We start from the raw sequence: 23510 nt of genomic DNA, 5'->3' as shown, positions 1-23510 counted from the left end.
GTGACAGATTCAGTAATATTGTTATAGGGCAATGATTCTCTACCCTATCAGACCAATACCCATTTTTTAGTGAATATTTTGAAGTTATCCTTTTACTATCTTGAAATGAAATTCATGGCAAATATAGCCTAATTACATACATACTTTCTAAACCAAACAAATATAACATCCTAACTATAATATAAAGGAAACATAAAAGAAACTAAATTTAATAAAGTAACACACATTTTAACTTGTACTTGCTCTGGCAGGGTGATGCTACAATACAGTTTCTAGAAAGTCTTGAATGAATCGGTACCATACACTGGAGAATCACTTGTAGAGACCAATGGAGAGTATGTCAAATTAGTCATAAAGGAGATGTCTTGTGGATCACTAAAATGTCATGGCATAATAAAGAAAAGATATTTTTAAAGACATCCTTGTTATGGATTAAATATATTTAACCATTAAATCAATGTCAGAATGGTGAGCTCCACACACTGAATGCACTTAAACTGAAATATAAACACTTATGAAGACTTTATAAAGTCCTTTCAGAATTAGGAAATCTGTCAGATACCCCAAAATAAGCATACTGTCATCTATAGATTTAGTCAACAGCTTGCACTAGTTAGGGAAGCAGTGTGGGGTGTTGAAAGTGATGTGAGTCCTTGGTCACAATGCTTAACTTCTCTGAATCACAGATCTTTCTGAACAGGATAATAATGGCTACCTGTCGGGGCTTTAAGGAGTTTATGGTTTCTTTTTTTTAATTATTATTCTCACCAGAAGACATGCCCCTTGATTTCAGAGAGGGGAGAAGGGAGGGAGGGAGGGAGGGGGAGAGGGAGAGAGAGAGAGAGAGAGAGAGAAACATTGATGTAGGAGAAAAACATAAATCAGTTGCCTGTTGTACGTGCCCCTGAATCCGCAACCTATGCATGTGCCCTGACCAGGAATCAAACCAGCAACCTTTTGGTTTACAGGACAAGGCTCCAACCAACTGAGCCACACTGGCCAGGCCTCTATATACTTTCTTAAGATTAGATGAAATTTTTAGGTGCCTACATATCAGAATAAATTCTTTTACAACTGGTAACAAAAGAAAACTGTCTCAACACTGGGATCATGAGCAAAGAGAACTTTTACTGCAGAGGATCTTGAAAGACAAACATCAGGTGGGACTTCCGAAATCAAGCTCTAACTCAGTTGGGTATTGAGGAATAGAAACTTCATTGATTGTTGGCATTACTTCAGATTAAAATCTCTGGGGAGGGGTCTAAAGGCCAACCATTCCTGAAGGATTCGCTGGTCTAGTAGATGATGCTTTTCACAAGCCTCACCACCTTACTCTTCTGTTTATACTCATCTTAGTGCACTCCTTTTCTTCTGTCAGCTAGTTGAAGAAGTCCCCCCCCACCCCTGCCTACTGTAATGAAAAACCCAGGATGCTAGTTTAGAATGGCCCGTACTGCCTTCAGCACCACACTTCAAGTTTCACTGGAAATCTAGATGAGATTTGCAACATATTTTGCTGCCATTTCCACATTATGGAACTTGTACATAAATCCATTTAAAGTGAGCAAAATCCGCATTACTCCAAGAACTGGAAAGAATATAAAATTTAATGGGTATTGTCAAAGTATGGTTGTGACTATGAGTCCTTCCATATGCATCTGTAGAGACAAAGGATTAGAATCTAAATGACTTCTAAAGTGCCTTCCAATTTTAATAATCTATGACTATTATTCCCACACAGTTGAATCAATGGGAAATTAATATAGCAATTAAATAAAGCAATTTGTGATCTAGGCCACACTACAACTATTTTCTTCATAACCAAAGGTTATTTCTTAGAATGCTGAGCTAAAAATGTAACTACATTCTGCAACCAATGCAAACATGTTCTAATTGATGGAAAGGAAAAAAATTCAATCCAGAGTGCCAGCAATTCCTCTGTGAGCTGGCGTGGCAGGGAGAATGTGGGGTCAGTGAAGCATCAAGTTACAGACCAAATTAAAGGTCTGGAGGAGAGTGGCAGGGTCTAATCATCCACTGTCTGAAGCTGCCAGAATTGGATCTACCGCCCTTACCCAATCACAAAGGACTGCTCTACATATCCTAAGCCCACAGACTGAGGGCTTCAAACGTGTTTTATTAAAAAGACCTTCAGTTCCAAATAGATCTTTATGGAATTATTTCCTTGAAGTTTTTAGTTCTGTCATATTAAAATTTCCATTAAAAAGTAATCAAAACCTCTAATGCTTATAGTGTTCTGCCACGAAGAAAAATGTTGTGGGTTTTTGTTCCTATTAAAAACATGTGTTACATATATGTACATAATTATGTAAGTCTCAGTCCCAGTATACACACATATACACAAAAACCTTAGGAAAAACTAATAATAGTTTTGCCTAAGCCAACAAAATTCATGATATAATTTGTATTCTGTGCATAACTCCCCTCATTAAGCCAATGATTTGAAAAGGTCAGCAAGCAATGAATATTTCTGCATATTTTGTGGCACATGTTACAAACATTAAATCTATACAGATGAATTAAGGTCACTTTTAAAATTCAAACCGTATTTTCTGGACCTGGTTAGCTGAATTTTGTGCATCTGTACTACTTTTCCTAAGGGAAAGTTAATTTTATAAAGAAGAAAAAGTTTGCCAGGAAAACAACCACATTGGCTCAATATCTAGACAGTGATTCTTAAAGTTCAAAATGCTTTACAGAAAGTCTCCTACTTGTACTTAAAATCCCTGAAAGCAGGTACCACATATCATCCCCATTTCATAACAAGCATCTAATTTTATCTATGGCTTAATATTTTACCCACTATATGGTATTTTTCAAAGTTAGTCCTTCACTTCAATTTTCCAAAAGACAAATAAAAATCTTTATTTTTCCTGGCAGTTACACTCTGAGAGTGTACTTAAAATGGTTCAGGTACCTATACAGATATACATAAAAAGCAAATATACAGATGTACATCTATGACAAAGTACAAGATAGAGAAACAGTTATTTGTGTAACTTCAAATACAATATAATTTACAGACACTCAGCCAAATCATGGTAGAAGAGCTTGATTTAAAAAATTAGGAATGTAAGTAAACAGGATCCAAATTAATTTACACACTCATTCCTCCTTCTATTCCTAGAGACAATAGTCCATTTGGTCTCCAGCCTTAAAGTAACCAATATGCCCGTGGTCGCTGACAGAAAGTCAATCGATGCAAGCATGTGAAAGAAGACTTTTCGATTCCCACAGCACAGGTCTCACTCTTTCTAATAGCCAAAGCACTTGTGAAGGAATTCTTACATATTTAAGATTGATGTTTAAAAGCTAACTCTTTAACGAGGGCTCTTAAAGTGGTATTTCTCTCCACTCTCTGAGTTTCAAATGAACTTGAACACCCCCTTCCCGAAACTCTCATCTCTGAACTAATGGCTCCCCACCAAATTCACCAACGTAAAGGGAAGCAGCTTTCACTCCGTTTTCTCTCTATATTCACATTACTATTTCCAGGTGAGGTTTACAAACAGTCGGGGGCCCCCTCCTATGCGGATCCTACGGATGCTTTCAAGTGATTATAAAGAGAGAGTGCATCTCAATCACGTAGAGTGCTTTCAAATACACTGAAACCTACACACACACACACACACATACACACGTGTACACACATACACGCATTTCTGAATCAGGATCTCAGCACTGGACTAGGAGCTATTGCTCTAAGCTAAAGTTGTAGCACCACAGTCAGCCAGAAAACCTTAGAAACATCACAGTATCTGATTTCCAGTAAATTAATTGCCAAAGACCTTCAACTTATCGTTTGGTGCAGATACAAAAGATAAGACGCTATACCTACCTTGACCAAAAGTGAATCTCCCCCCAAAGTTAGGATGGTAACAGAAGGCGGGGACAGGTATGTTTGGGAAGGAGAGGAGCGATGATAGTTCAACCTGGAAATCATTGCAGACTGGGGAGGGGGGGGCGGAAGCGGGTTCCAGTGTTTACGCCCCACACCTGGTGGAAGACCTTCCGCCTGCTCCCCCAGAGCCCGGGGTACGGGGTTCCGGGAGCTGCCCAGGGGAAGGGAAATGAGCGCAGGGAGGAGAGGGGGTCCTAAGCGCTGCTAAGTAAAAGCGGGGATGGCGAGGGTCGCGAGTTTCTGCGGGCAACCGCCCAGGGCTCCTGGGCGCGGAGGAGACCCGGCAGGGGCGAGGGAGGCCGAACCCCACCTGGTACCCCAGCCGGCCGCGCTGGGAGAAGGCTGCACCCCGCGTCCCTCCTTACCTTGAGCGCGAGGTCGGTGTGAGGAGCAGGGGACCCGAAAGCGCAGGGCTCCGGCACTAGGGGGTCTGCTGTCAGCTCCGCCCGGCAGCCGCTCCGGCTCTCCAAGGCAGTCGGGTCTCTTGCAGCCAGCCTCTGAGCGTGTCCGGACCCCCTCCTCCAGCCCTGCCCCTGCAGCCGCGTCCTCTCCCCTGCCCGGGCCTTTCGCCGCGCTCTCTGCTCCCCCTGCTGGGGAGCCGTGGCCTCTCTCCGAGCCTGCCCTCCGCTGCGCGGACACGCGCACACCTCCCCCAGAGAGGCTCTCTCTTAGCAAGGAGGCAGAGACTCGGTTCCCTGAAATTCTGGGGCTGGGCAATCTCAGAGAATCCTTTAAAAAATCTTGATATGCCCAGTGAGGTTCAAGATAGGCACCACTTCCATTCATCCCCGCCTCCGTCAGCATTCGTCTTAACCACAGCATCACTTAACACTTGACATTCATGTAGATTGCGCTCTGAGAAGCTCCTGCCAATCATTTTAATTTTTCACAATAACTCCTTCTGTTTAAAAGGAAGACGCCCCCAGTGTTTACACTTAGGTTGCCAGGACGTTAGACTGGCCTCAGGGGGGGGAAACATGTTCAGCTGAACGAGATAGGACAAGTCCCTTTCGCCAGCATTGTCTATACCTGCCACCTGTCGGAGCTCCCAGTCGGGGCCAGAACAGTTCATTACACCGGGCTTTGGTTACTGAGCATGCTCTGAGCCTCCGTTCTCACTTAGGAGAGACGCAGCTGCGAAGCCGAATTGCTGGAAAGGAACAGGTGGACGTACTCAGAGTTCTAATGGCGAGCAAACTGCCAATGGGCAAAGTGTACTGAGTAATTTAAACATAATGATGCAAGAGGATCCGTGAAAACGTTGCGGTTATCACTAATATGCAGGAGCTGGGGTGGCATAATCCTTACTGGGAAGGCGAAAGGTGACCAGTTAAATGGTATTCTATTCATTCATTCACCTGTCCATATACTATATATTCATGGAGTAGGTTAGAGGCATAAAGGATGTTAGGAATTAACATGGGAAGCAACCGATTTACTACACAGCCCTGATCATGCAAATACCTGTTAAAGATCAATCAGACAGCCCCTAATCTGTAGGTTGGGGAGCGGGAAGAATACTTACTAGAATTGTCAGGTTTCTCTATTGGGCAGGAAGTGGGTATTAGAAGATAAACTCATCAAACCAGTTATTGCAAGGACCAGCTCAGATGACATAGAAAGAGGAGTAAAGGGAGGTGAGCACAAAGACTCCGGCCTTCTTATTCATTCTGCCAACGGTTATTGAATGTTTGTTAGTTCGAGACACCACTAGGTGCTAGAGACTCAAGAGTTAATCAGAAAGTCAATATCCTCAACCTCACCAAGCTGAGTAGGGGGATAGACGAGCAAACAGGCTGCTAAAACTAGATGCTCAGGTGGAGGGCAGCACACGTGGAAGGCTGTGTACACAAAGCCCAGAGGAAGCGCCCCTTACACTGAGACCTGGAGAAAGAGTGTAATTTGGCCTGGAACAGGAGACTAGGAGGAGAAAGAGTTTTCCAGCAGGGGGTATAGCATAGAAACAAATCCAAAAGGAAGAAGGAACATGTCAACTCAAAGAATTTGAAGAAGCTCATTATGGCTGGAGGATTTTTTCTTGGGGATGGCAGTGGGAGTATCTGGAAGGAAGAACAGAGAGACGAGGTTACTGAGGTAAGCAGACGCCAGATCATGGAGAGCTTTTCTAGGACATGTTTCCAAAATTGCACTTTATTCCACATTGGGGAAACATTGAGATGCTATAGGCAAGGTAATGGCAAGATCAGGTTTTTGCTTGAGAAGGATTACTGGCTCCAGGAGCACTCTTCAAAGGAGGTTGGGGTTAGGGATGCAAGAAAATCAGGGAAAAGAGCTTTAGAAGCTGCACAATATCAGTGAATACCAGAGTATAGACCAGTATATCAAAGTTCAATCCTATGACAAGTACCTAGAGAGATAAACTTTTTCTGAAGGCAGGTGGATGGAAGAGAGTCAGTGGTGGTAACCAACTGGGAAATAATAGAAGTGAATGGAACTAAGAGATAGAAAATGGTTTGTTTGGGTTTTTTTGTTTGTTTGTTTTTGTTTTTTAAATATTTTATTTATTTTTAGAGAGAGGGGAAGGGAAGGAGAAAAAGTGGGAGAGAAACATCAATGTGTGGTTGCCTCTCATGTGACCCCTACTGGGGATCTGGCCTGCAACCCAGGCATGTGCCCTGACTGGGAATAGACCAGCGATCCTTCGTTTCACAGGCCCGTGTTCAGTCTACTGAGCTACACCAGCCAGGGCATGTTTGGGTTTTTTTAATGAAATATTTTATTTACACAGTAACTCTGTCATACAGTTCAAGGATAAAGAGAATGTCGATTTGTAACTTAGTGGACTAAGTTAATAGAAAACTTGACACATAGGAATTACTCTGATATATATATCCCAAACTTCCTACTATGTAACAGCGTGCTCCTACCACAGCTTCCCTCTCCTTTCAAGTTATTTTATTCTTATCATCTTTCACTTCTCCCATCTAATTTTTTATGATCTTCTTCACTCTGGATCCATCTGTTCATGCTACTTCTTTTAGGCCATGTTTTCTAGATTCACTTAGTTCTAGACATCTGTGACTGCCACTGGGAGCTGAATAGCTTTGTTGTAACTGTGTGGGCTGTATTCAGAAGATACGGAAACAGTGAGTGCCTAGGCAAGGGTACTCTGAGGTACCAGGGGCTCCCCGCTGGACCCTCCCACCTGACTCTGAGACAGACGCACAAAAGTGAAAGCAAGGGGGAAGGGCCGGACAAGCTTAGGAAAGCAGGGCCAAAGCAAGAGAGCCAAACATTTTACCCCTATATCATGCTCTTCATTATTCTTTTGTTGCTGTTTTAAGATCATTTGCTGCCTCTGTCTCTCTCAGTTCAGTTCTATTTGCCTCATTTTCTTTAAATTTATTTCTATTTCTCTTCTCCTCTTATTTTAAACCTCTCTTATTTTTTCCTACTTTCCTTTCTTCCTTTATTCATTGACTCATTCCACAAATATTTCTGTATCTAGTATCTATTTTGTATCTATACAGTACTATTATGTCACTAGGATAAGCGCTGTATATACAAAGATGGCCAAGGCAAGATCCTTACCCTTGAATTCATAGTAGATGTATGAACTCTATGGTTGCAAGTGATAGAAATGCAATCAAGATAACTTATGGGGGGGTTATTTAATAGGTAACAGGGCTGCCACCTGGAAGCCCAAGGAATGGATACGGACACTCTTCCTCAACAATCTGGAACTGGAAATTAAATTCAATCCTGAATCTCTATTCCTCCCTTATTCTACTTCACTTTCATCTTCAATCTATCTCAATCTCAAGTTCACAGGGAGGAGACTAACTGGCCTTATCTGATTCTGATGCCCAGTCAAGAAGGACAGGGTGTCCCAGTTATGATATAAAAACATGAGCTCTCCATGTAATTATACGGATGGTGGCTCACATTGGATTCGGGATGAGGATGGGAGGTATTTCAGGAAGTTGGGAGGAAGGCAGCTCCTCAAGAAGAGTATTCTAGGCAGACAATATGTTTAGTTAAAAAGTAGACATGTCAATGAGTAATCATAATTTTGTAAATACTGTAATAAAGATATGAACAAAGTAGTAAAGGAACACAGTGCAAGGAGGAGGAGTCTCAACTTCAGAGTCATAAGGAATGCTTCATGGAGAAGGCAATGGTTTGAGTTCTTAAAAAATTAATCTACATTTGCCAGGCAAACATACCAGCTAGTCTATATGGTTTGCAAGATTATTTCGTTTGATGGCCTAGGTTTTCAGTAATGACAAAGCTTTAGGGAGAGACCAGTAAGAAGGCTATTACAACAGTTAAGGAGAGAGATGATATAGCCTGAAAGACAGGAGATATTTATGAGAGACACAGGTTTGGAATTGAGAGGATTTGATGTGGGGTTGTGAAGAAGGAGACACCAAAGATGACTTCAAATATTCAAGCTTGAACAACAAGGAGGACAAAGTAATTAAATAAGTCATTAAAAAGAGGAAAGATTTACCGAAGAAGAGCGTGAGCTTAGTTTTTGATGTTGAGTTTCAGATATTGGTGGGATACTGAGTGAAGAAATCTAATAGGCAGTTGACAAGAGTATAATACTCAAAGAGGAAATAATTGTTAAATATTGATTTAGATTGTTTTAAATCTAGAGGTCATTGATCCCATGGGTGTGCATGAGACCACCCAGGGAAATCATGTGTAAGGGAAGAACCAAAGGTATAGGTGGATCTCTGAAAAACACCAACATTTGCAAGGCCAAAAGACACAGACAGGATAGCTGATGAAGGGGACAACGGACCAATAGAAAGAAATGTCATGTAAGTCAAGAAAAAACTTTTTGAAAGAAGGAGATGGTAAATCTTGCCAAATGCTGCAAAGAAACTAAGTAATATTGTAGGAATATTCAAAAGAAACCTTTAAATTTCATAGGAGATCATTGCTGGCCTTTATGGGACCAATTTTAGTGAGATGCTACAAAAAGAGAGTGCATTGCATTATATCAGTGTTTACAAATATCTCAGCACTAATAATATTTGGAACCAGACAATTCTTTATTGTAGGGAATGTCCTGTGCATTACCGAATGTTTATCAGCATCCTCTACCCACTAAATTCCAGTAGCACCTTGCCCAAGTTGTAACAAATGAAAATTTCTCCAGCTAGTATTTAATGTCCCTGGGGGGCAAAATACACCCCCGCACTTGACAACCACTGCATTAAATTGAGATGTATATGGGAGATACACAAATGTGTGTGTGTGCATGTATACAAATATATATATTTGTATACATACATTTAGGATATAGCATCACCTTTTAAAACATTTTTCTTTTCCTAATTTGCAAACATCTGTTTCTTCCAAATTTAATTTTTAAAACCCAAGTTGCCTATAGAACAAATATCTAGCCAAACCTTCCCTAGTTTACTTAAAGGATAAGTTATAAGAATAACTATTTTATTTCTAAAAATCTAGATTCAAAGCAAGATTTATTAAAATATTTTAGAGTTAGACATATTTTTCCCTAGAGTGGCAGAAAGAATATTAGTAGTCATTATCCAGGGCGTGGTATTGGGACAGGTGAGAGGGTAGGAGAACAAAGGGCACACAGGAAGGAAACCTCTGGAGGTGATGGGTATGTTCCTGATCTAGACTGTGGCCATGGTTCCATGCTGTATACATATGTCAGACTTTATCAGATAGTATGTTTTCACTGCATGCATTTTATGTCATGCTGATCACACCTCGATAAACTGTAAAACAAAACAAAAAAAAAACATTGACTGTATGAATAGAAAATTCTATCCTATGTTAGTGGGGAGTTCATTGAGACTGCTAAACATTGGTATGATCTAGACACTCTATTTTCTAAGATAATATCCCATTTTGATGATCTTGTGAATATGTTGAGGACTTGTGGCCAAATAGTAGTAGAGAACACTATTACTGCCTCAGATGTTCTGCTTCGGCCAACAGTGATGGCATTAAATATAATCTAAGCACTGAAAGTTAGTCCATAAGCAGAAAGGCCCCCTTCAACAGAGACTATCTTATATTTTTTACAAAGAACAAAAGAGCCCTGGCTGGTGTGGCTCAGTGGATTGACTGTCAGTCAGCAAACCAAAAGGTTGCCCTTTAGATCCTTGGTAAGGGCACTTGCCTGGATTGCAGTCCAGGCCCCAGTTGGGGACATGCAAGAGGCAACTGATGTTCCTTTCACACACTGATGCTTCTCTCCCTCTCTTTCTCCCTCCCTTTCCTTCTCTCTAACAGAAAAATAAAAATAAAATAAAAAAGAAACAATACCAGATCTCTATGCTTCTCTAATTGGTAATATTTTATCCTTTGTTATTCAACTTTTATAAGTTTTACCACCATTTCCCTTTCTCCTATTGCTCAACTTAAATAGTCCTCCCTGGCCATTGTCAGATAGAATATCCAGTTTACCAACCAACTGGATAGTTCTGTGTTCACATAGTTTCAAACCTAATCTCAAATTACCAAATTGTGTACTTCGGCTAATTCTTTCTACCAAAATAGAGTATGATATCTTGTTTTTACAAGAACCAAATGTGTCACTATATTTATATTTATGACCAAGTTTAAAGAAGAATCTGCCCTCAGCTTATTCAAGCCATATTCATTTACTGAGTTGGTATTGTCGGAAGGTCTTTAAATAGCAGTCAGACACCAGACTCAAGCCACTGTCTAAGAATCAAAAGGGGATGCATTTCAAGTAAACAAATATGTTTAAGGTATTTACTGTTAGGCACTGTGCCGAGTACTGGGAGAGAATAAATAGCATGCACTTTGTCTCTGTTCATGAAGCTTATGAAGCTAATAGTCTGGGAAGGACAGATATGTCTTTGTAAGGGCTAGATATGTGTAAAAGAAAGGCAGATATAGGTGTTCATATAAAAACTCAAGGAAAATGAGAAAAACATTAAGAATCACAGTTTTCGTATAGGGTGGGGCAAAAGTAGATTTATAATTGTGAGTGTGCCAAGCAAAGTTTGTTGTTTATTATTTATTATTGTATTATTTTTCCATATGAACTACTATAAACCTACTTTTGCCCCACCCTGTATTTCAAAAATAAAACTAACATATTTTCCGGTACATTCCCTGTTCACCCCATTTGTACCTTATCTGGTTGCAATTATTAGCCCCTTCTGTGCAGGGACAGAAAGGCTCACCAACTACTGCATATGTGCCCCTATTGCTTGGAGTCTTTGCAGTTAGAGAACTGATGTGACCACTGGAGAATGAGCAGAATCACGGAAGAGCAGGAATGAGTTCTGCAGTCTTGCCCTACCAACATGAATACCAAGGGCTTGTGTTGAGGTAGTAAATCTATCAGATCAAAGTAGCCTAGAGATATAAACCAGGTGAATGGAAGCCCTGGGGAGTTGCCCCAAGCAACAGGCAGCTTTACAGGGTAAAAAATAAACTTTGGCTGTTTAAAAAACAAAACAAAAAAACTGTTGCATTGCTGTTAAAAAATCTTTTGTTAAAATAACCTGTCCTACCCTAATATACCATCTCAATAAACAAAAAAAAATGTTCTGAATCATAATTAAGAGTTTAATACGAGTTGGTTTGCATTCATTTGGCAAATACCACTGACCACTCACTATGTGTTTGGCACTGCTTCAGGTGCTGAGAATATCATGATGCAGAGGAGAGTGCCCTGCGGCTATAAGGAACTTGCTGTTTTACTGGGGAAGACAATGACATTTTCAGGCAGTGATAAATGTAACAAAGAAATAATGATCTTACCTCATGATAATGCCCCATTTTCACAAAGTCTCACCTCTCTCATGTCCTTATTTTCCTCCCTACTCAACTCAGATCCCATGTGCCATCATGTTTATTGCCCTGCCCACATCCTCACCTCACTTACCCTTCTCTCCTGTCTTCATATTTGCCTGGCAAAATCCTAATCTGATTAAACCCAAATCTTTGCCATCTTCACACCTACTCCTGAGTAGCTGAATTTGGCTGGAGAAAAACAATAACCCTGACTGATCTCACTTTGACTTCACAGCCACTATTCTCACTTGGCCCTCCCTACGGCTTCTTGGCAACCATTTGATATTCCCTAACCTATCCATCTCTTTTTCTCCTAGTGAACTAGCTCACATTTCCTTGCTCCTGAAACTTCCAACACTCCTCTCCCAAACTCACTCATTGTCAGCGAGTTTGCTCCTGATTTCACTGAGAAACTTAGTGGAATAAGGTCTTCTACAACTCCCATTACTTCTGCCAGCCTCCACCCAGTGCTGGTACCTGTATCCTCCATGTTTCCTCTTGTTATTGTGTAAAAACTAAGAACGACTCCTCCATTTACGCACTATATTCTGTCCTGTCTCATCTCCTGTGGTAAACATGGAAATGTGCAACAGTTCCAGATCCCCCATCAAGGAAGGACCTGCTGCTCAGTTGCAGAGCCTAGAGTCAGCAGCCTCCATCTGTCAGCTCTGTCAGGGTCTGCCACAGCTGTGCAGTACCTCACCTGAGGCCATGCCCTTTCCACGGCAGCTTGCATGCAGTGACTGAGCAAGGCTGGAGTATAAAAGCCAGCCAGGCAGGACACTCAGAATAGCAGTACTCATTCCAAAGCTCCCCACGGGGCAGGCTGAGGCTGTGTCAGGTCTAATTCACAGTTGGACTTCTTCCTCTGTCCAACCCCACTTCCTACCCTCTTCCTTTCACAGGTACTGATCCCTAATAAATATCTGGCACCTCAAATTCTGCTTTGGCATCTGTTTGCTTACAGAGAACCCAACTTGACACACCTACCACCACCACCATACGTTGCTTGTCTGCAGCTATTTCTACCCACCATCTTTCATAATTTTTCCCCTCTTAACTGATTAATTCCCATCATCCTATTAACATACAGTAATATCTTCCTTCCTCAAAGCCAAACTCCCTTTGAGCTATCTGTTTTTCTGCTGCCCTGAACATCAAAATTCCTGAAAAGAGTGTCTGAATTCATTCCTTGCCTACATGTCTCTCCTTCATATTCACCACCCACAGAAATAGCTGTTGTCAATCTCAGATAACTCATCATTGTTATGTCAATAGTCAATTCTCAGTTCTCATCTCACCTGAACTTTTAGCAGCTTCTGACCCTGTTAATCACCCTCTCCCTCTTAGACACTTGTTATTCATTTGGCTTCTAAGACCCAACTTTCACTTGATTCTCTTCCCACTTCACTGGCTACAGTTGCTCCTACTCCTGTCTTTTGCTGGTTCTTCTTCCTCTCCTGGTCCTCTAAGCGTTGAAGAGCTCCAAGGTATAATCCTTATCTATACCAGTGTTTACTCTTATATCAATCTTATCCAGTTTCAGAATTTTAAATACATGTATATATTGACAACTGAGAAATTTATACCTTGAGTTAGAGCTTCCTCTTCTGAATGCCAGACTGTCACATCCAGCTGACTATTCTGGGTCTCCATTTAAAGGCTAACAGTAATCTCAAACTTTACGTATCTGAAACAAAAGAGCTGATTCCCTTCTTCATCACCCATCCCTGCCCCCGCCCCGGCCCCCCACATCCCACAAAGCCCTGCATCCCCTCCCCAACTCCTGAGGTCTTCCTCATTTCAGCAAATAGCTACTTGGTTCTTCTGGTTATTGAATCAAAAATTCAAAGTCATTATTAACTTCTCTCTCATGCTCCACATCCCATACTTCACAGAATTCTTCAGGATATGTCCAGTCTTCACTGCTCTACTTTACTCAATATGTCTTTTCAGATATCTATTAACAAGATCTTCCTAAATTATCAAATACGTAAAATAAAATCCCATTCGCCCTACTGGCACTTACTATTTTCTTTACCCGGCTTTAGTTTACAACATAGCCACTTGTTTATTGGTTCATTGTCTCCACTAGAATGTAAGCTAGAAAATGGCCAAGACTCAGTCCTGCCTTCTGGCTTCCTAGTGATGAGCAGAGAGTAGGTGCTCAATACATTTTGAATGAATGAATGAACGAATGAGTGAGTGAAAAACAATGGGAAAGGAACAGTGATAGTACTGAGGGAGGAGAAGCACTTAAGCACAGAGCTAAATGATGTGAAGGTGGAAATCATCTGAAGATTCTGAGTGAAAAGCAGTCCCAGCAGAAGAAAAGTGAGAAGTTGAAGGGTAGGAATGAGCTTGGCTTTGTGGGGGAACCCGAAGGCTTGTGTGGCTGAAAGGGCTGTGTTGGAGAGATGAGATCAAGATTGTCAACAACTGAACTACGTAGGACCTTATAAACCACTGTGTTCTGAATTTTATTCCAAGTATGAAGAAAGGCATTGCAGAGTTTTAAGCACAGAGTACCCAATCTGCTTAAAACACCACCACCTTGGCTTCTGTGCGACTGGCTGTGCTAAAACCCAAGCATAAGGACCGGATTTGAATGGCATCAGTGAAGTGAGAAATGGTATAAAATTTGAGGGTAGAAGTGACAAGATTTCCTTATGTTTTCAGTAGGTGCGCAGAAAAGAAGAGAGAGGATTCAGAGAAAATGTCCAACTTTTGCCCTCCAACCGAGTCCGTTCAGGCAAATTTTTTTTTTATTTGGATGGATCATACTTCTGTTAAGTTGGGCAGCTCGTGGTTTAGGAGTTTGGAAGAATGAAGGGAATCACCCATAGAAAGGGACAATATTGGGGGGAGCAGCAGATATATTGCTTCGATTTTTGAAATGTTGAGTTTGAAATGTTTCTGTGGAGCTGGTTTAGAACTCCGGGAGAACTCTGGACTGGGCGATACCTTATTTCCTCTATTAGAACGCACATACGCACACACACTCACAATTTCCTCCTACATTTACGGGTCTGAAAACCTATTTGTCTGTGGTGACATGAACTTCCGACGTGCCAGGCTCCTGTTCCTCACGCTGCACCTCCAGGCGATTGGTCCTCAGAAACACAGCAGCCTCGGGAGTCATCCCCAGAACCTAAACGGGATCGCTCATTTCTGTGAAATACTGTAGACAGCCACTCCGCGATTTGTCAACTTCTCTACCACCACTGCCCAGCCCCGTCCCAGGCCCCGAGACTGCGCTTCCTCTTTTCCGGGTCCGAGCGGTGGACGCGATCCCTCCGCAGGCCCCCCAGCGTCCTTCCGTCCAGCTCCTCCGGGACACCGCCAGCCCGCCGGACGCCGCCTGGAGCGGGTAGGAGCGCTCGGCCCCTCCGCCCGCCGCAGGGCGACCCCTCGCAGCCCCGCCCCACCGTGTCCCCGGGTTTCCCGCGGAGGCGCCCGGCCTGCCGCGCCCGGCCTGCCCCCTCCTCCCCGACCCGCGCGCGCCAACTCCCAGCCCGCGGTCCTGATTGGCCACCGCATTCCCGCTTTCTCGCCCGAACCGCCATTTTGAAAATCTTGTTGATTCTGGGGAGCTGAGAGCGCCGTGCGAACGTCACGCCAGACAGCGTCCCGCGCGCCTTCTCCTCGGCGCCCGCCGCAGCATTCCGGAGCCTTTTTGTGCCCGGCGCGCCAGGCTCGCGGCGGCCAGGACCAGCGGTGAGGGCCGCTTCGGGGACGAGAAGCCACTGGGCGCTCGCTGCAGGGCCCGCCCGCTCCGCCGCGGCCATTTGGACCGCGGCCTGGGGCGGGGGAGGGGATACGGCGCGGCCCGGCGGTGGGAGGGGCGGCTCGGCCCTTCGCGAATTCCCGCTTCGGGGATTCCGGGGCTTCGGAGTGAGCCGAAGGGAAGCTGCCCGGGGGAGGGAGCTTCGCTGTTCGCGCTACGGAGGAGCAACTTTGAGGTTGGGTTTCCCGCGGTCCCTGCTCCTGGGGCTGAGGAGGGTCGGGGTAGTGGCGCGGGGCTGCCCCATCCTTCCCGCGTGGGGCGAGGAGAACGAGACGCCTTGCTTCCTTCCGTCCGCAGGTGGACAGCATGTCCTCCTCGGGCCCTGCTGCGGAGGGAGAGGAAACAACTGACCATCCTGCGTCCGAGAAAGAACCCGAAATTTCCGGCCAGAGAGAAGAAAGTGAGGACGAGGAGGAGGACGAGGAAGAGGACGAAGAAAAGGGTGGGAAGTCCTGTCCCCTAAGTGATGGATCTTATAGAAAACAGTTTCCTCGCTCTTTTTGCGCTTAGAGGCACTAAATGGGATTGATTTCTAGCAGGAATGCAAAGTTTATGTTTTTGTGTTGAGCAGTAGCAGAAAATTAACTTTGGGAATTCCAGTGTTTAAAAAATAATACTCGTAAGCATTGTTACTGCATTACTTGGGAGTGCAGTTCATATATTTTAATATACTTTCATCATATACCTTCAGTATACTTTCATAACACTTCATCAGTTGACAGGAAGTTTGTTAAGTTTCAGATCTGTTTTTAAAACTCAACCTTTGTAGGTAATGTTTTATTTTAATCTTTTGATGATTTAAGCACACATCTTTTACTTTATGATGTAATTGTAATGTCTTCTATAAAACGACGCACTGAGCTATTGTTATTCCTGGAAATACTTTGTTTACCAAACTTAAGCAGAGGTCCTTTTAAAAGGCGTAGGGGAGTAACCTTCATGGGGGAAAACACCGGTGAAAGCTATTGCTACTTGAGAAAGTCTGTAGTTAAATATGAAAGCGGTGAGCTATGAAATAGCTCACTGCCTTTTCGGTTTTGGTGTTGAGGGCGAGCATTTCAAACCATTTGACTGGAGACATGAAACAGAAGCAGCTTGCAGAATTAAGGGATGGCACTGTATCAGTTTATCCGGAGCGGAGGAGGCAGTGCCATTTTGAAATGGGTCAGCTTCCTAGGATGTTTCTGACCACTTAAAGGTCCGTATCAGAGGTGCATTCTTTGATGATACTAGCCCAGTCTAGGTTTGCTTACAACTCAGCCAAATTTGGGAAAACGTTTTAAGTTTTCTTCCCCACAGCAGATTTAACAGTTAATTTCTTTTAAGCCAAAAATCAGTCCATGGTAAGCATTTTATAAATACTATTTCGGTTGCGATTACACTGAATGGTATGCCTTTTGTTTGTTTCAATTGGTAGGTGCTTTAAGAATGGAGCATGACCACATTTCAGCACAAAAATGCTTAGAAAAGTTATTTTTTAAAATTGTCATTTAGACAGTAACAAGACTGGATGCAGTATCTGCTAGTGTAAGACTTTCAAAACACACTTTTTCCTCCAGGCTTTTGTTATTAATTTTTACAGTCTTTTTAAAAGACAGGGTTTGGATACCACTGAGATGGTGAATTTCAACATAAAAATTGTTAAAAAAAATACTCCCAAGCAGTTTGTAGTTGTTCCAGTTTATATTTTCCCTCATTCTAAAATTCTGAACATTTTATCCTATTTAGCCCTGAAAATTTAAGTCTGCTACTGAGGCATAAAAGAAACAAGGCAGTGAATTCTGTGCCAAATAGGGGATGGAACTGGTTTATCTTAGCAGAGGTTGGGGGATGTCTGGTAAAAGATGACTCCTAGATTTCTGCCTGTGGCAGCTGGGTCAATAATATTACTGTTTTCTAAAAGATAGAGTTCGTGACAGTGAGTGAGATTGGAAATGATTATAACTTGTTTTGGATGCATTGGGTTAGGTACCCACAGGACATGAATGGAGCTGTCCAGTTGGCAGCCATGTTGAAACTCAGATTGGGGGAAACTCTGAACTACAGATAGACCAAGAAAATTATTAGCTGGTAGGTGGTAATCTAACTCAAGTAAATGGTTTAAATCACTCAGGGAAAGGAAGCAAAACAGGTTGCTTTTGAGTGCTTTCTCTTTACACCATTGCCAAAATATACCTGCTATAATCCCTTTCTCTTAATACTTTCAGGGCAGACCCTTACATCTCCAAATTTTAGCTGTCCTTCAAAGCCAGCTCCAGTGTTTTGATCCTTTTTCCCTAATCCAAAAACAATTACTCTTACCTCAACTTTCAGAACTTTTATTTGTGTCTTTAGGAAAGGCATTTATCTACTTTGGAGTACAATATATGTGTCTCATTACCCTCCAGGTAAAATCTAAAAGAGATAGTCAATGTCTTAATCATCTATTCAGTCTCCCTTAGTATCTTGTGCAGCTTTGCACAAAAGAAGCATTTAGTTAAATGATTGGAAGCATCTGCAATGATACTATATACAGTTTGCTGTTCTTTATCTGACTTTATCTCAGAAACTGGGTAAAGTGGTTTTAGGAAATGAGGCTTAGTGTTTTAAGTATATTTTCAAGCTTTTTTTAAAAAGCAGTCTGGACTAAATAGTTTAATATTTTAATGATTTATTATTATAATTGTGAATATAATTTATTATACTACAAAGCAACACAAATGCCCTCCCAGTTGATTGCAGTAAATGTAAACTTTTAGAATTTTATCCTATCCATAGTAACTCCAGGCTGCTTTGCCTCACTTAAGGTCTTTTTTTTTTTTTCTTTTTTTTAAACGTCAGCCTACTAAATTACTGCTTATCTCTATATGGCTTTTGAAGTTCTTATAATCTTATTTCTTAACTTTTTGAGGTACAGTAAATTGAATTCTAATTAATAGAATTACATCTAATCAAAGAATAAGCTAAGTGAGGGCTTTGGTGATTTTTCACAAACTGACTGGACTTTCATAGCAATAATTGTAGTTGGATAAAAGTTTGTTTGCTTTCTGATTTTTAAAAAAATTTGGATGCCTTTGAGGTTGCCAGGTAAGTATACTGTTCTAAAAAAAAAAAATCGATGTTGCTGTTGACCAAGTATTTTCATACCTGTTATGTTAATTTTCTTCTCAAAAATCAGTTGACGGGAAGGGTAGGGTATTAGGTTTCTGTGGTTATTTTCTACATGTTTATCCAGTAAAAAAATATTCTTTAAGCTTTTTGTCATTTAAGAAGTATTAAATTAATTTCTAGAAAAGAGTCTCATCGTGGAAGGCAAGAGGGAAAAGAAAAAAGTTGAGAGGTTGACCATGCAAGTCTCTTCTTTACAAAGAGAGCCATTTACAATTGCACAAGGTAAGTTTATTCTATGTTCCTTCATTTGATGGTGAAAATGCCTAAAATATACAAAATGATGTTCAGTAGTGCTTAGTTTTTAACTAAGTAGTTTACCAATGTATTATTGTTATTTTAATTTGCCCCATTAGAGCAAAATTTATGTAAATTATGATCTAAAAATAATTTTCATGAAATTAACTTTGTAAATGTATAAACATGTAATGGTATTCAATTTCATTATTACAATATTTTTTGCTAGGAAAGGGGCAGAAACTTTGTGAAATTGAAAGGATACATTTCTTTCTGAGTAAGAAGAAAACAGATGAACTTAGAAATCTACATAAACTGCTTTACAACAGACCAGGCACAGTAAGACCTTTTTTATAGCTTCAATGTTTTATCAAAAGATATGTAGCTTGGTATTAACAATTAGGATTGCAATATCCAGGGGTCTTTCTACTGAAGTTATTTTTATGCCAAACTGAAATGTCAGATTGTGATGACTTTAGTGATTTTTTAATTGTATAAGAAGTTATAAAAAATTTTAAAAAAGAGAAATTATATTTTGGGGCTTTTTTAGTCATTCAGAATAAATGATACAGTATAATTGTATATTATTTTGAGCAAATATCTGATAAATTAGGTGGTACTTCCTTGCCAATAGATTTGTTAAAATACATCAGTTTTATTTACTGAATTATTTTACAGTAGTCTCCCCTTACCTGTATGGGATATATTTTATGAACCCTATGCATACTATAAACTTTGTTATAGGTGTGTATAGGAAAAAACAATTTAAGCATAAGCAGTATTAACCATAAGCAGTATTGAAATACTGCTTCAGAGATTAATACCACAGAGATTAACCATAAGCAGTATTGAAATAGAACAATTATAATAATATACTATAAAAAAAACTATAGGAATGTAATCTCTCTCAAAATATCTTATTGTACTGTATGGTACTCATCTTTTCACTTAAAGGAAGCACTTTATGGCTTCTCTGGGCATATCTGAATTGCCAGCATCACTTCTCTTGTGCTTCGTGGCCATTATTAAGTAAAATGAAGGTTACTTGAACAAAAGCACTGAGATACCGCCGCAGTTCATCCAAGCTGGCTACTAACTGACTAACAGGCAAGAAGTCTGAGATATGACTGTCTGGCGTATCCATGCTGTTTACTATACTTGCCTGTTAGTCACTTAGTATGAGGTCTTGGTTATGAGATTGACTCTCACTGTCGCAATGCTTTTGTTCATGTAACATCTGTTTTACTTAATAATGGTCCCAAAGCCATTCACATGCTTTTAGTACAATATATTATAATTGTTATATTTTATTTATCAGATATTATTATTAATCTCTTACTATGCCTAACTTACATACTACACTTTATGATAGGTACGTGTATATATAGGAAAAAAATGTAGGCATCCCAGTGGAATGCCTTGAGATTTCATCAAGCTACATAGAATTGCCTGCAAAATTCTAAGCCAGTGGGTTCTGTTCCCTTGTTAGCATACATACCTAGGTTATGGGTTCAGTCCCCTGTTGGGGTGCGAATGAGAGGCAACCAGTTGATGTTTCTCTCTCACTTCGATGTTTTTTCCTTCTCTTTAAAGTATGTCCTTGGGTGAGGATAAAAAGGAAAATAGCATACAAAACTTACAGGTTTTTATTTCCAGAATTATACTATATTCAGACTAAAGTATCCATGGATGAAAGGCTACTGTGCTTCACACACAACTTCAGTATTCCACGTAATCGAAGCTTTGCTTTGAGACTGTACATAGGCAAATGTAAAATTTGACGTTGTTAGGTTAGAATATCTGAGGCATGGTATAACTTATTTTAATGCATGTCATCTCATTTGGAGGTGCCCTGTTCTTTTCAGAGTAAAATCATTGACTTTGCTATTACTTGTAACTTTATTACTGAGGGAAAGGATGTATTTTTAGGTAGTAACTTTCCATATCCCCTGGTACTGTCAGATAACATTAAGTTGTGGTTTTATGATTACTGGTAAAAATTGCTAGATGAAAATTTATTCAAATTGTCATTTTCAAAAAATAAAGTTTGTAAGCCTGTTATAATGTTAATATTTTAGTAGTAAATACAGTTTTTAATTTTAAGAAATGTTGCATAAACCAATATTGTAACTTGGAGACAGATAGGAAAATAAAGATGTTGGCTTTGAATTTTTGTGTGTATACATTGCTAAGTAATAAGTAGAATTAATAAGAGAAACATTTTCAGGTGTCCTCATTAAAGAAGAATGTGGGTCAGTTCAGTGGCTTTCCATTTGAAAAAGGAAGTAGCGAATATAAAAAGAAGGAAGAAATGTTGAAAAAGTAAGCTATTTTTATAAATACCATATTTTGATCAGTGTGCTTTAAATTTTAATTTTAAACATTTACCATGACCACCCATACATTTTTAGTAGAATGCTTTTTGCTTTACATGCCAACACCTGATTTGTCTTCATAACTATTAACTTGGTATAGTCATTACTTTCCAGTAGATAGTGGCTGCAAGATTATTGAAAACTCAAGACATTTCTGTTTCTTAGAAGAACGATATACATAGGGAAATTGTTCACAGTCCAAATTTCAGAAGGTCTAAAGGGAATATAATGAAAACTCTCATTTCTGTCCTGTCAGCCACTCTGTTCCTCCATTTATAGGTACCATTTAAGTACCTATAAGCGTTTTAAGATAATTAATTTGATAGGAACAGTATCCTTCCCCAAATTGCAGACAAGATGATATACTAGAGCTTTTGTTTATTAAATTCTCTATAGTTTAAGACCTCTAGATAATAAAGATTATTGTGTATTCACTGAAACATAGTAGGAATGCTGAGGTTGGGGAATGCAGTATTTAGTCACAATCAGCAGACAGAATGATCAAGTTCATGAATGTTACAAAATTGAAAACTTTATATTATTTTCTAGTAATTAATTTAGATATTCTTTTAATACTTTTAGAATTTAATTGGTAAATGGTGTTTTCAATTTTTAAATCTTACTTGGTTGTATTTGTACACTACTCAAAGTTACTAGGGTACTTCTGAGATTCAGAGGAACATTGGGTACTCTTTTAATGTTTGTAGCCTAGATAGTTTGGTTAACTATTGCATTTATATTGGTGGAATATTTATAAACTTCAAAACATAATCACCTTTTTGTTTTCTTTTTCAGATTTAGGAATGCCATGCTAAAAAGCATCTGTGAGGTTCTTGATTTGGAGAGATCAGGTGTAAACAGTGAACTGGTGAAGAGGATCTTGAATTTCTTAATGCATCCAAAGCCATCTGGCAAAGTGAGGACCATATTGTATTATTGTAGTAACAAATCAGTTATTTATAGCCTCTCCTTAGTTTCTCTTTTCTGTGGAACAATTTAGCATTGCTGTCAATTTCAGTAAAATTGTCTGTGTTCAAAGACCATATATGCATTCCATTGACCTATCTTCAAGAGTGTCATGATAGAAATAACATAGAAGGCATATGGATATGTTCTCTGTCATCAGATATAAAGGATATAAGATTAAGAAAAGTAGATTAACTAAATATCAGGTGGGCCAGAAGTACAAACTAACTATCCAGAGTTATGTATCTAGAAGGCACGGGAAGAACAGAAACTAATTGAGTTGAGGATGAGGTGTTGGGCTGGTATGCAGTCTGTAATCAGGTCTTGAAAGATAAGATGGGGGTTTATTAGACTGAATGTTTTCTAGATGCTGAAATACAGTTATGTAAAAGTGACATAGAGCCAACTCTTAATACGTTTCTTGGATTTGGTTTTGAGACTCCTCTGCAGAATCTAGGACTTAGAGATGTAAAATTTCCTTATTGTTCACCGTACTCTTCTTAAAATCTGGATTAGGTTTGCCCTAATTGTTTATTAGTAACAAATAACATCGTTGACTTAAAATGTCTGTTGAAGTGTTACATGACCTTGCATTTTCAGTTTTAAGTCTGTCAGCAAGTATTTTCATATTCTTCCTCATTTTGAAAGGAAAAATTGTGAAGTCATCTAGAGGGCCTAGGGATTCAGGGGAACACTATCAGCAGGGGAAGAGGGCCTAAAGGTTGTAAACCAGAAAATAACTCTGGGCTTTTTTTTTTGTCTGTTCTTGGTCCTGTTTATCAGTATCTAGACAAGGACAGATAAGTAATATTTGTATCATATAGCTACAAATGTAAGGGTTACAGTGATTTTTCAAGGGGTTTTTTTCCAGTTGGCTTACTTAAAAATGAGGTATTATCAAGATACTATCTTGATGTTTTTTATGCTTTTACTATAGCTAAACCTCTGCTGCTTCAGAATTTTATTTGACAAGTTGAACACTTTCCCCAGAAGCAATTGCTAAGTTTCCAAAGTCATGAACAATATTTTTACATTTTCCTGGTTTTCAAATGTGTTGGTTTGAGAACTCTACTACTCTCTTAAAAATGAATGAGGACTCTGAGAGCTTTTGTTTACATGGGCTATTCTGATATATTCTGTATTCTAAGTTCAAACTAAAAAACTTCTCAGCAGAATGTCCGTTGCATGGAAACAAAAGTAATATTTTGTATGAAATCTGTTCATGTCTGACTTAAGATAGGTATATTCTCATTTGCTTCTGCATTTTAATTTGTTGTGATGTATTGCTTTGCTT

General features: G+C 40.0%; 1 protein-coding gene and 1 long non-coding RNA gene across 4 annotated transcripts in view; one reads left to right on the top strand and one right to left on the bottom strand.

Moving 5' to 3' along the window:
- Window positions 1-4470, bottom strand: part of LOC128627909 (uncharacterized) — a 41689-nt gene extending 37219 nt beyond the window's left edge. The window contains exon 1 of the long non-coding RNA XR_008392204.1: window positions 4288-4470. This is a non-coding gene — a long non-coding RNA (uncharacterized LOC128627909). The remainder of the gene's footprint in view (window positions 1-4287) is intronic.
- A 10581-nt stretch (window positions 4471-15051) lies between these two features.
- Window positions 15052-23510, top strand: part of DEK (DEK proto-oncogene) — a 33345-nt gene continuing 24886 nt past the window's right edge. The window contains exons 1-6 of one of the 3 annotated variants that reach the window (XM_053668241.1): window positions 15052-15074; window positions 15789-15933; window positions 18762-18863; window positions 19105-19214; window positions 21103-21197; window positions 22046-22166. In XM_053668241.1, coding sequence (XP_053524216.1) covers window positions 15798-15933; window positions 18762-18863; window positions 19105-19214; window positions 21103-21197; window positions 22046-22166 — 564 coding nt within the window. In that variant the 5' untranslated portion in view covers window positions 15052-15074; window positions 15789-15797. Of the gene's footprint in view, window positions 15075-15339; window positions 15422-15560; window positions 15667-15788; window positions 15934-18761; window positions 18864-19104; window positions 19215-21102; window positions 21198-22045; window positions 22167-23510 lie in introns of those variants that run through there. The other 2 variants (XM_037158103.2, XM_037158104.2) reach the window with 2 other exon arrangements.

This window comes from Artibeus jamaicensis, unplaced genomic scaffold, assembly GCF_021234435.1.
Source record: "Artibeus jamaicensis isolate MK-2021 breed Jamaican fruit bat unplaced genomic scaffold, CSHL_Jam_final contig_482, whole genome shotgun sequence".
Classification (NCBI taxonomy): domain Eukaryota; kingdom Metazoa; phylum Chordata; class Mammalia; order Chiroptera; family Phyllostomidae; genus Artibeus; species Artibeus jamaicensis.
Note: the sequence above shows the minus strand (reverse complement) of the source record. Positions and strands in the feature narration are given on the sequence as shown.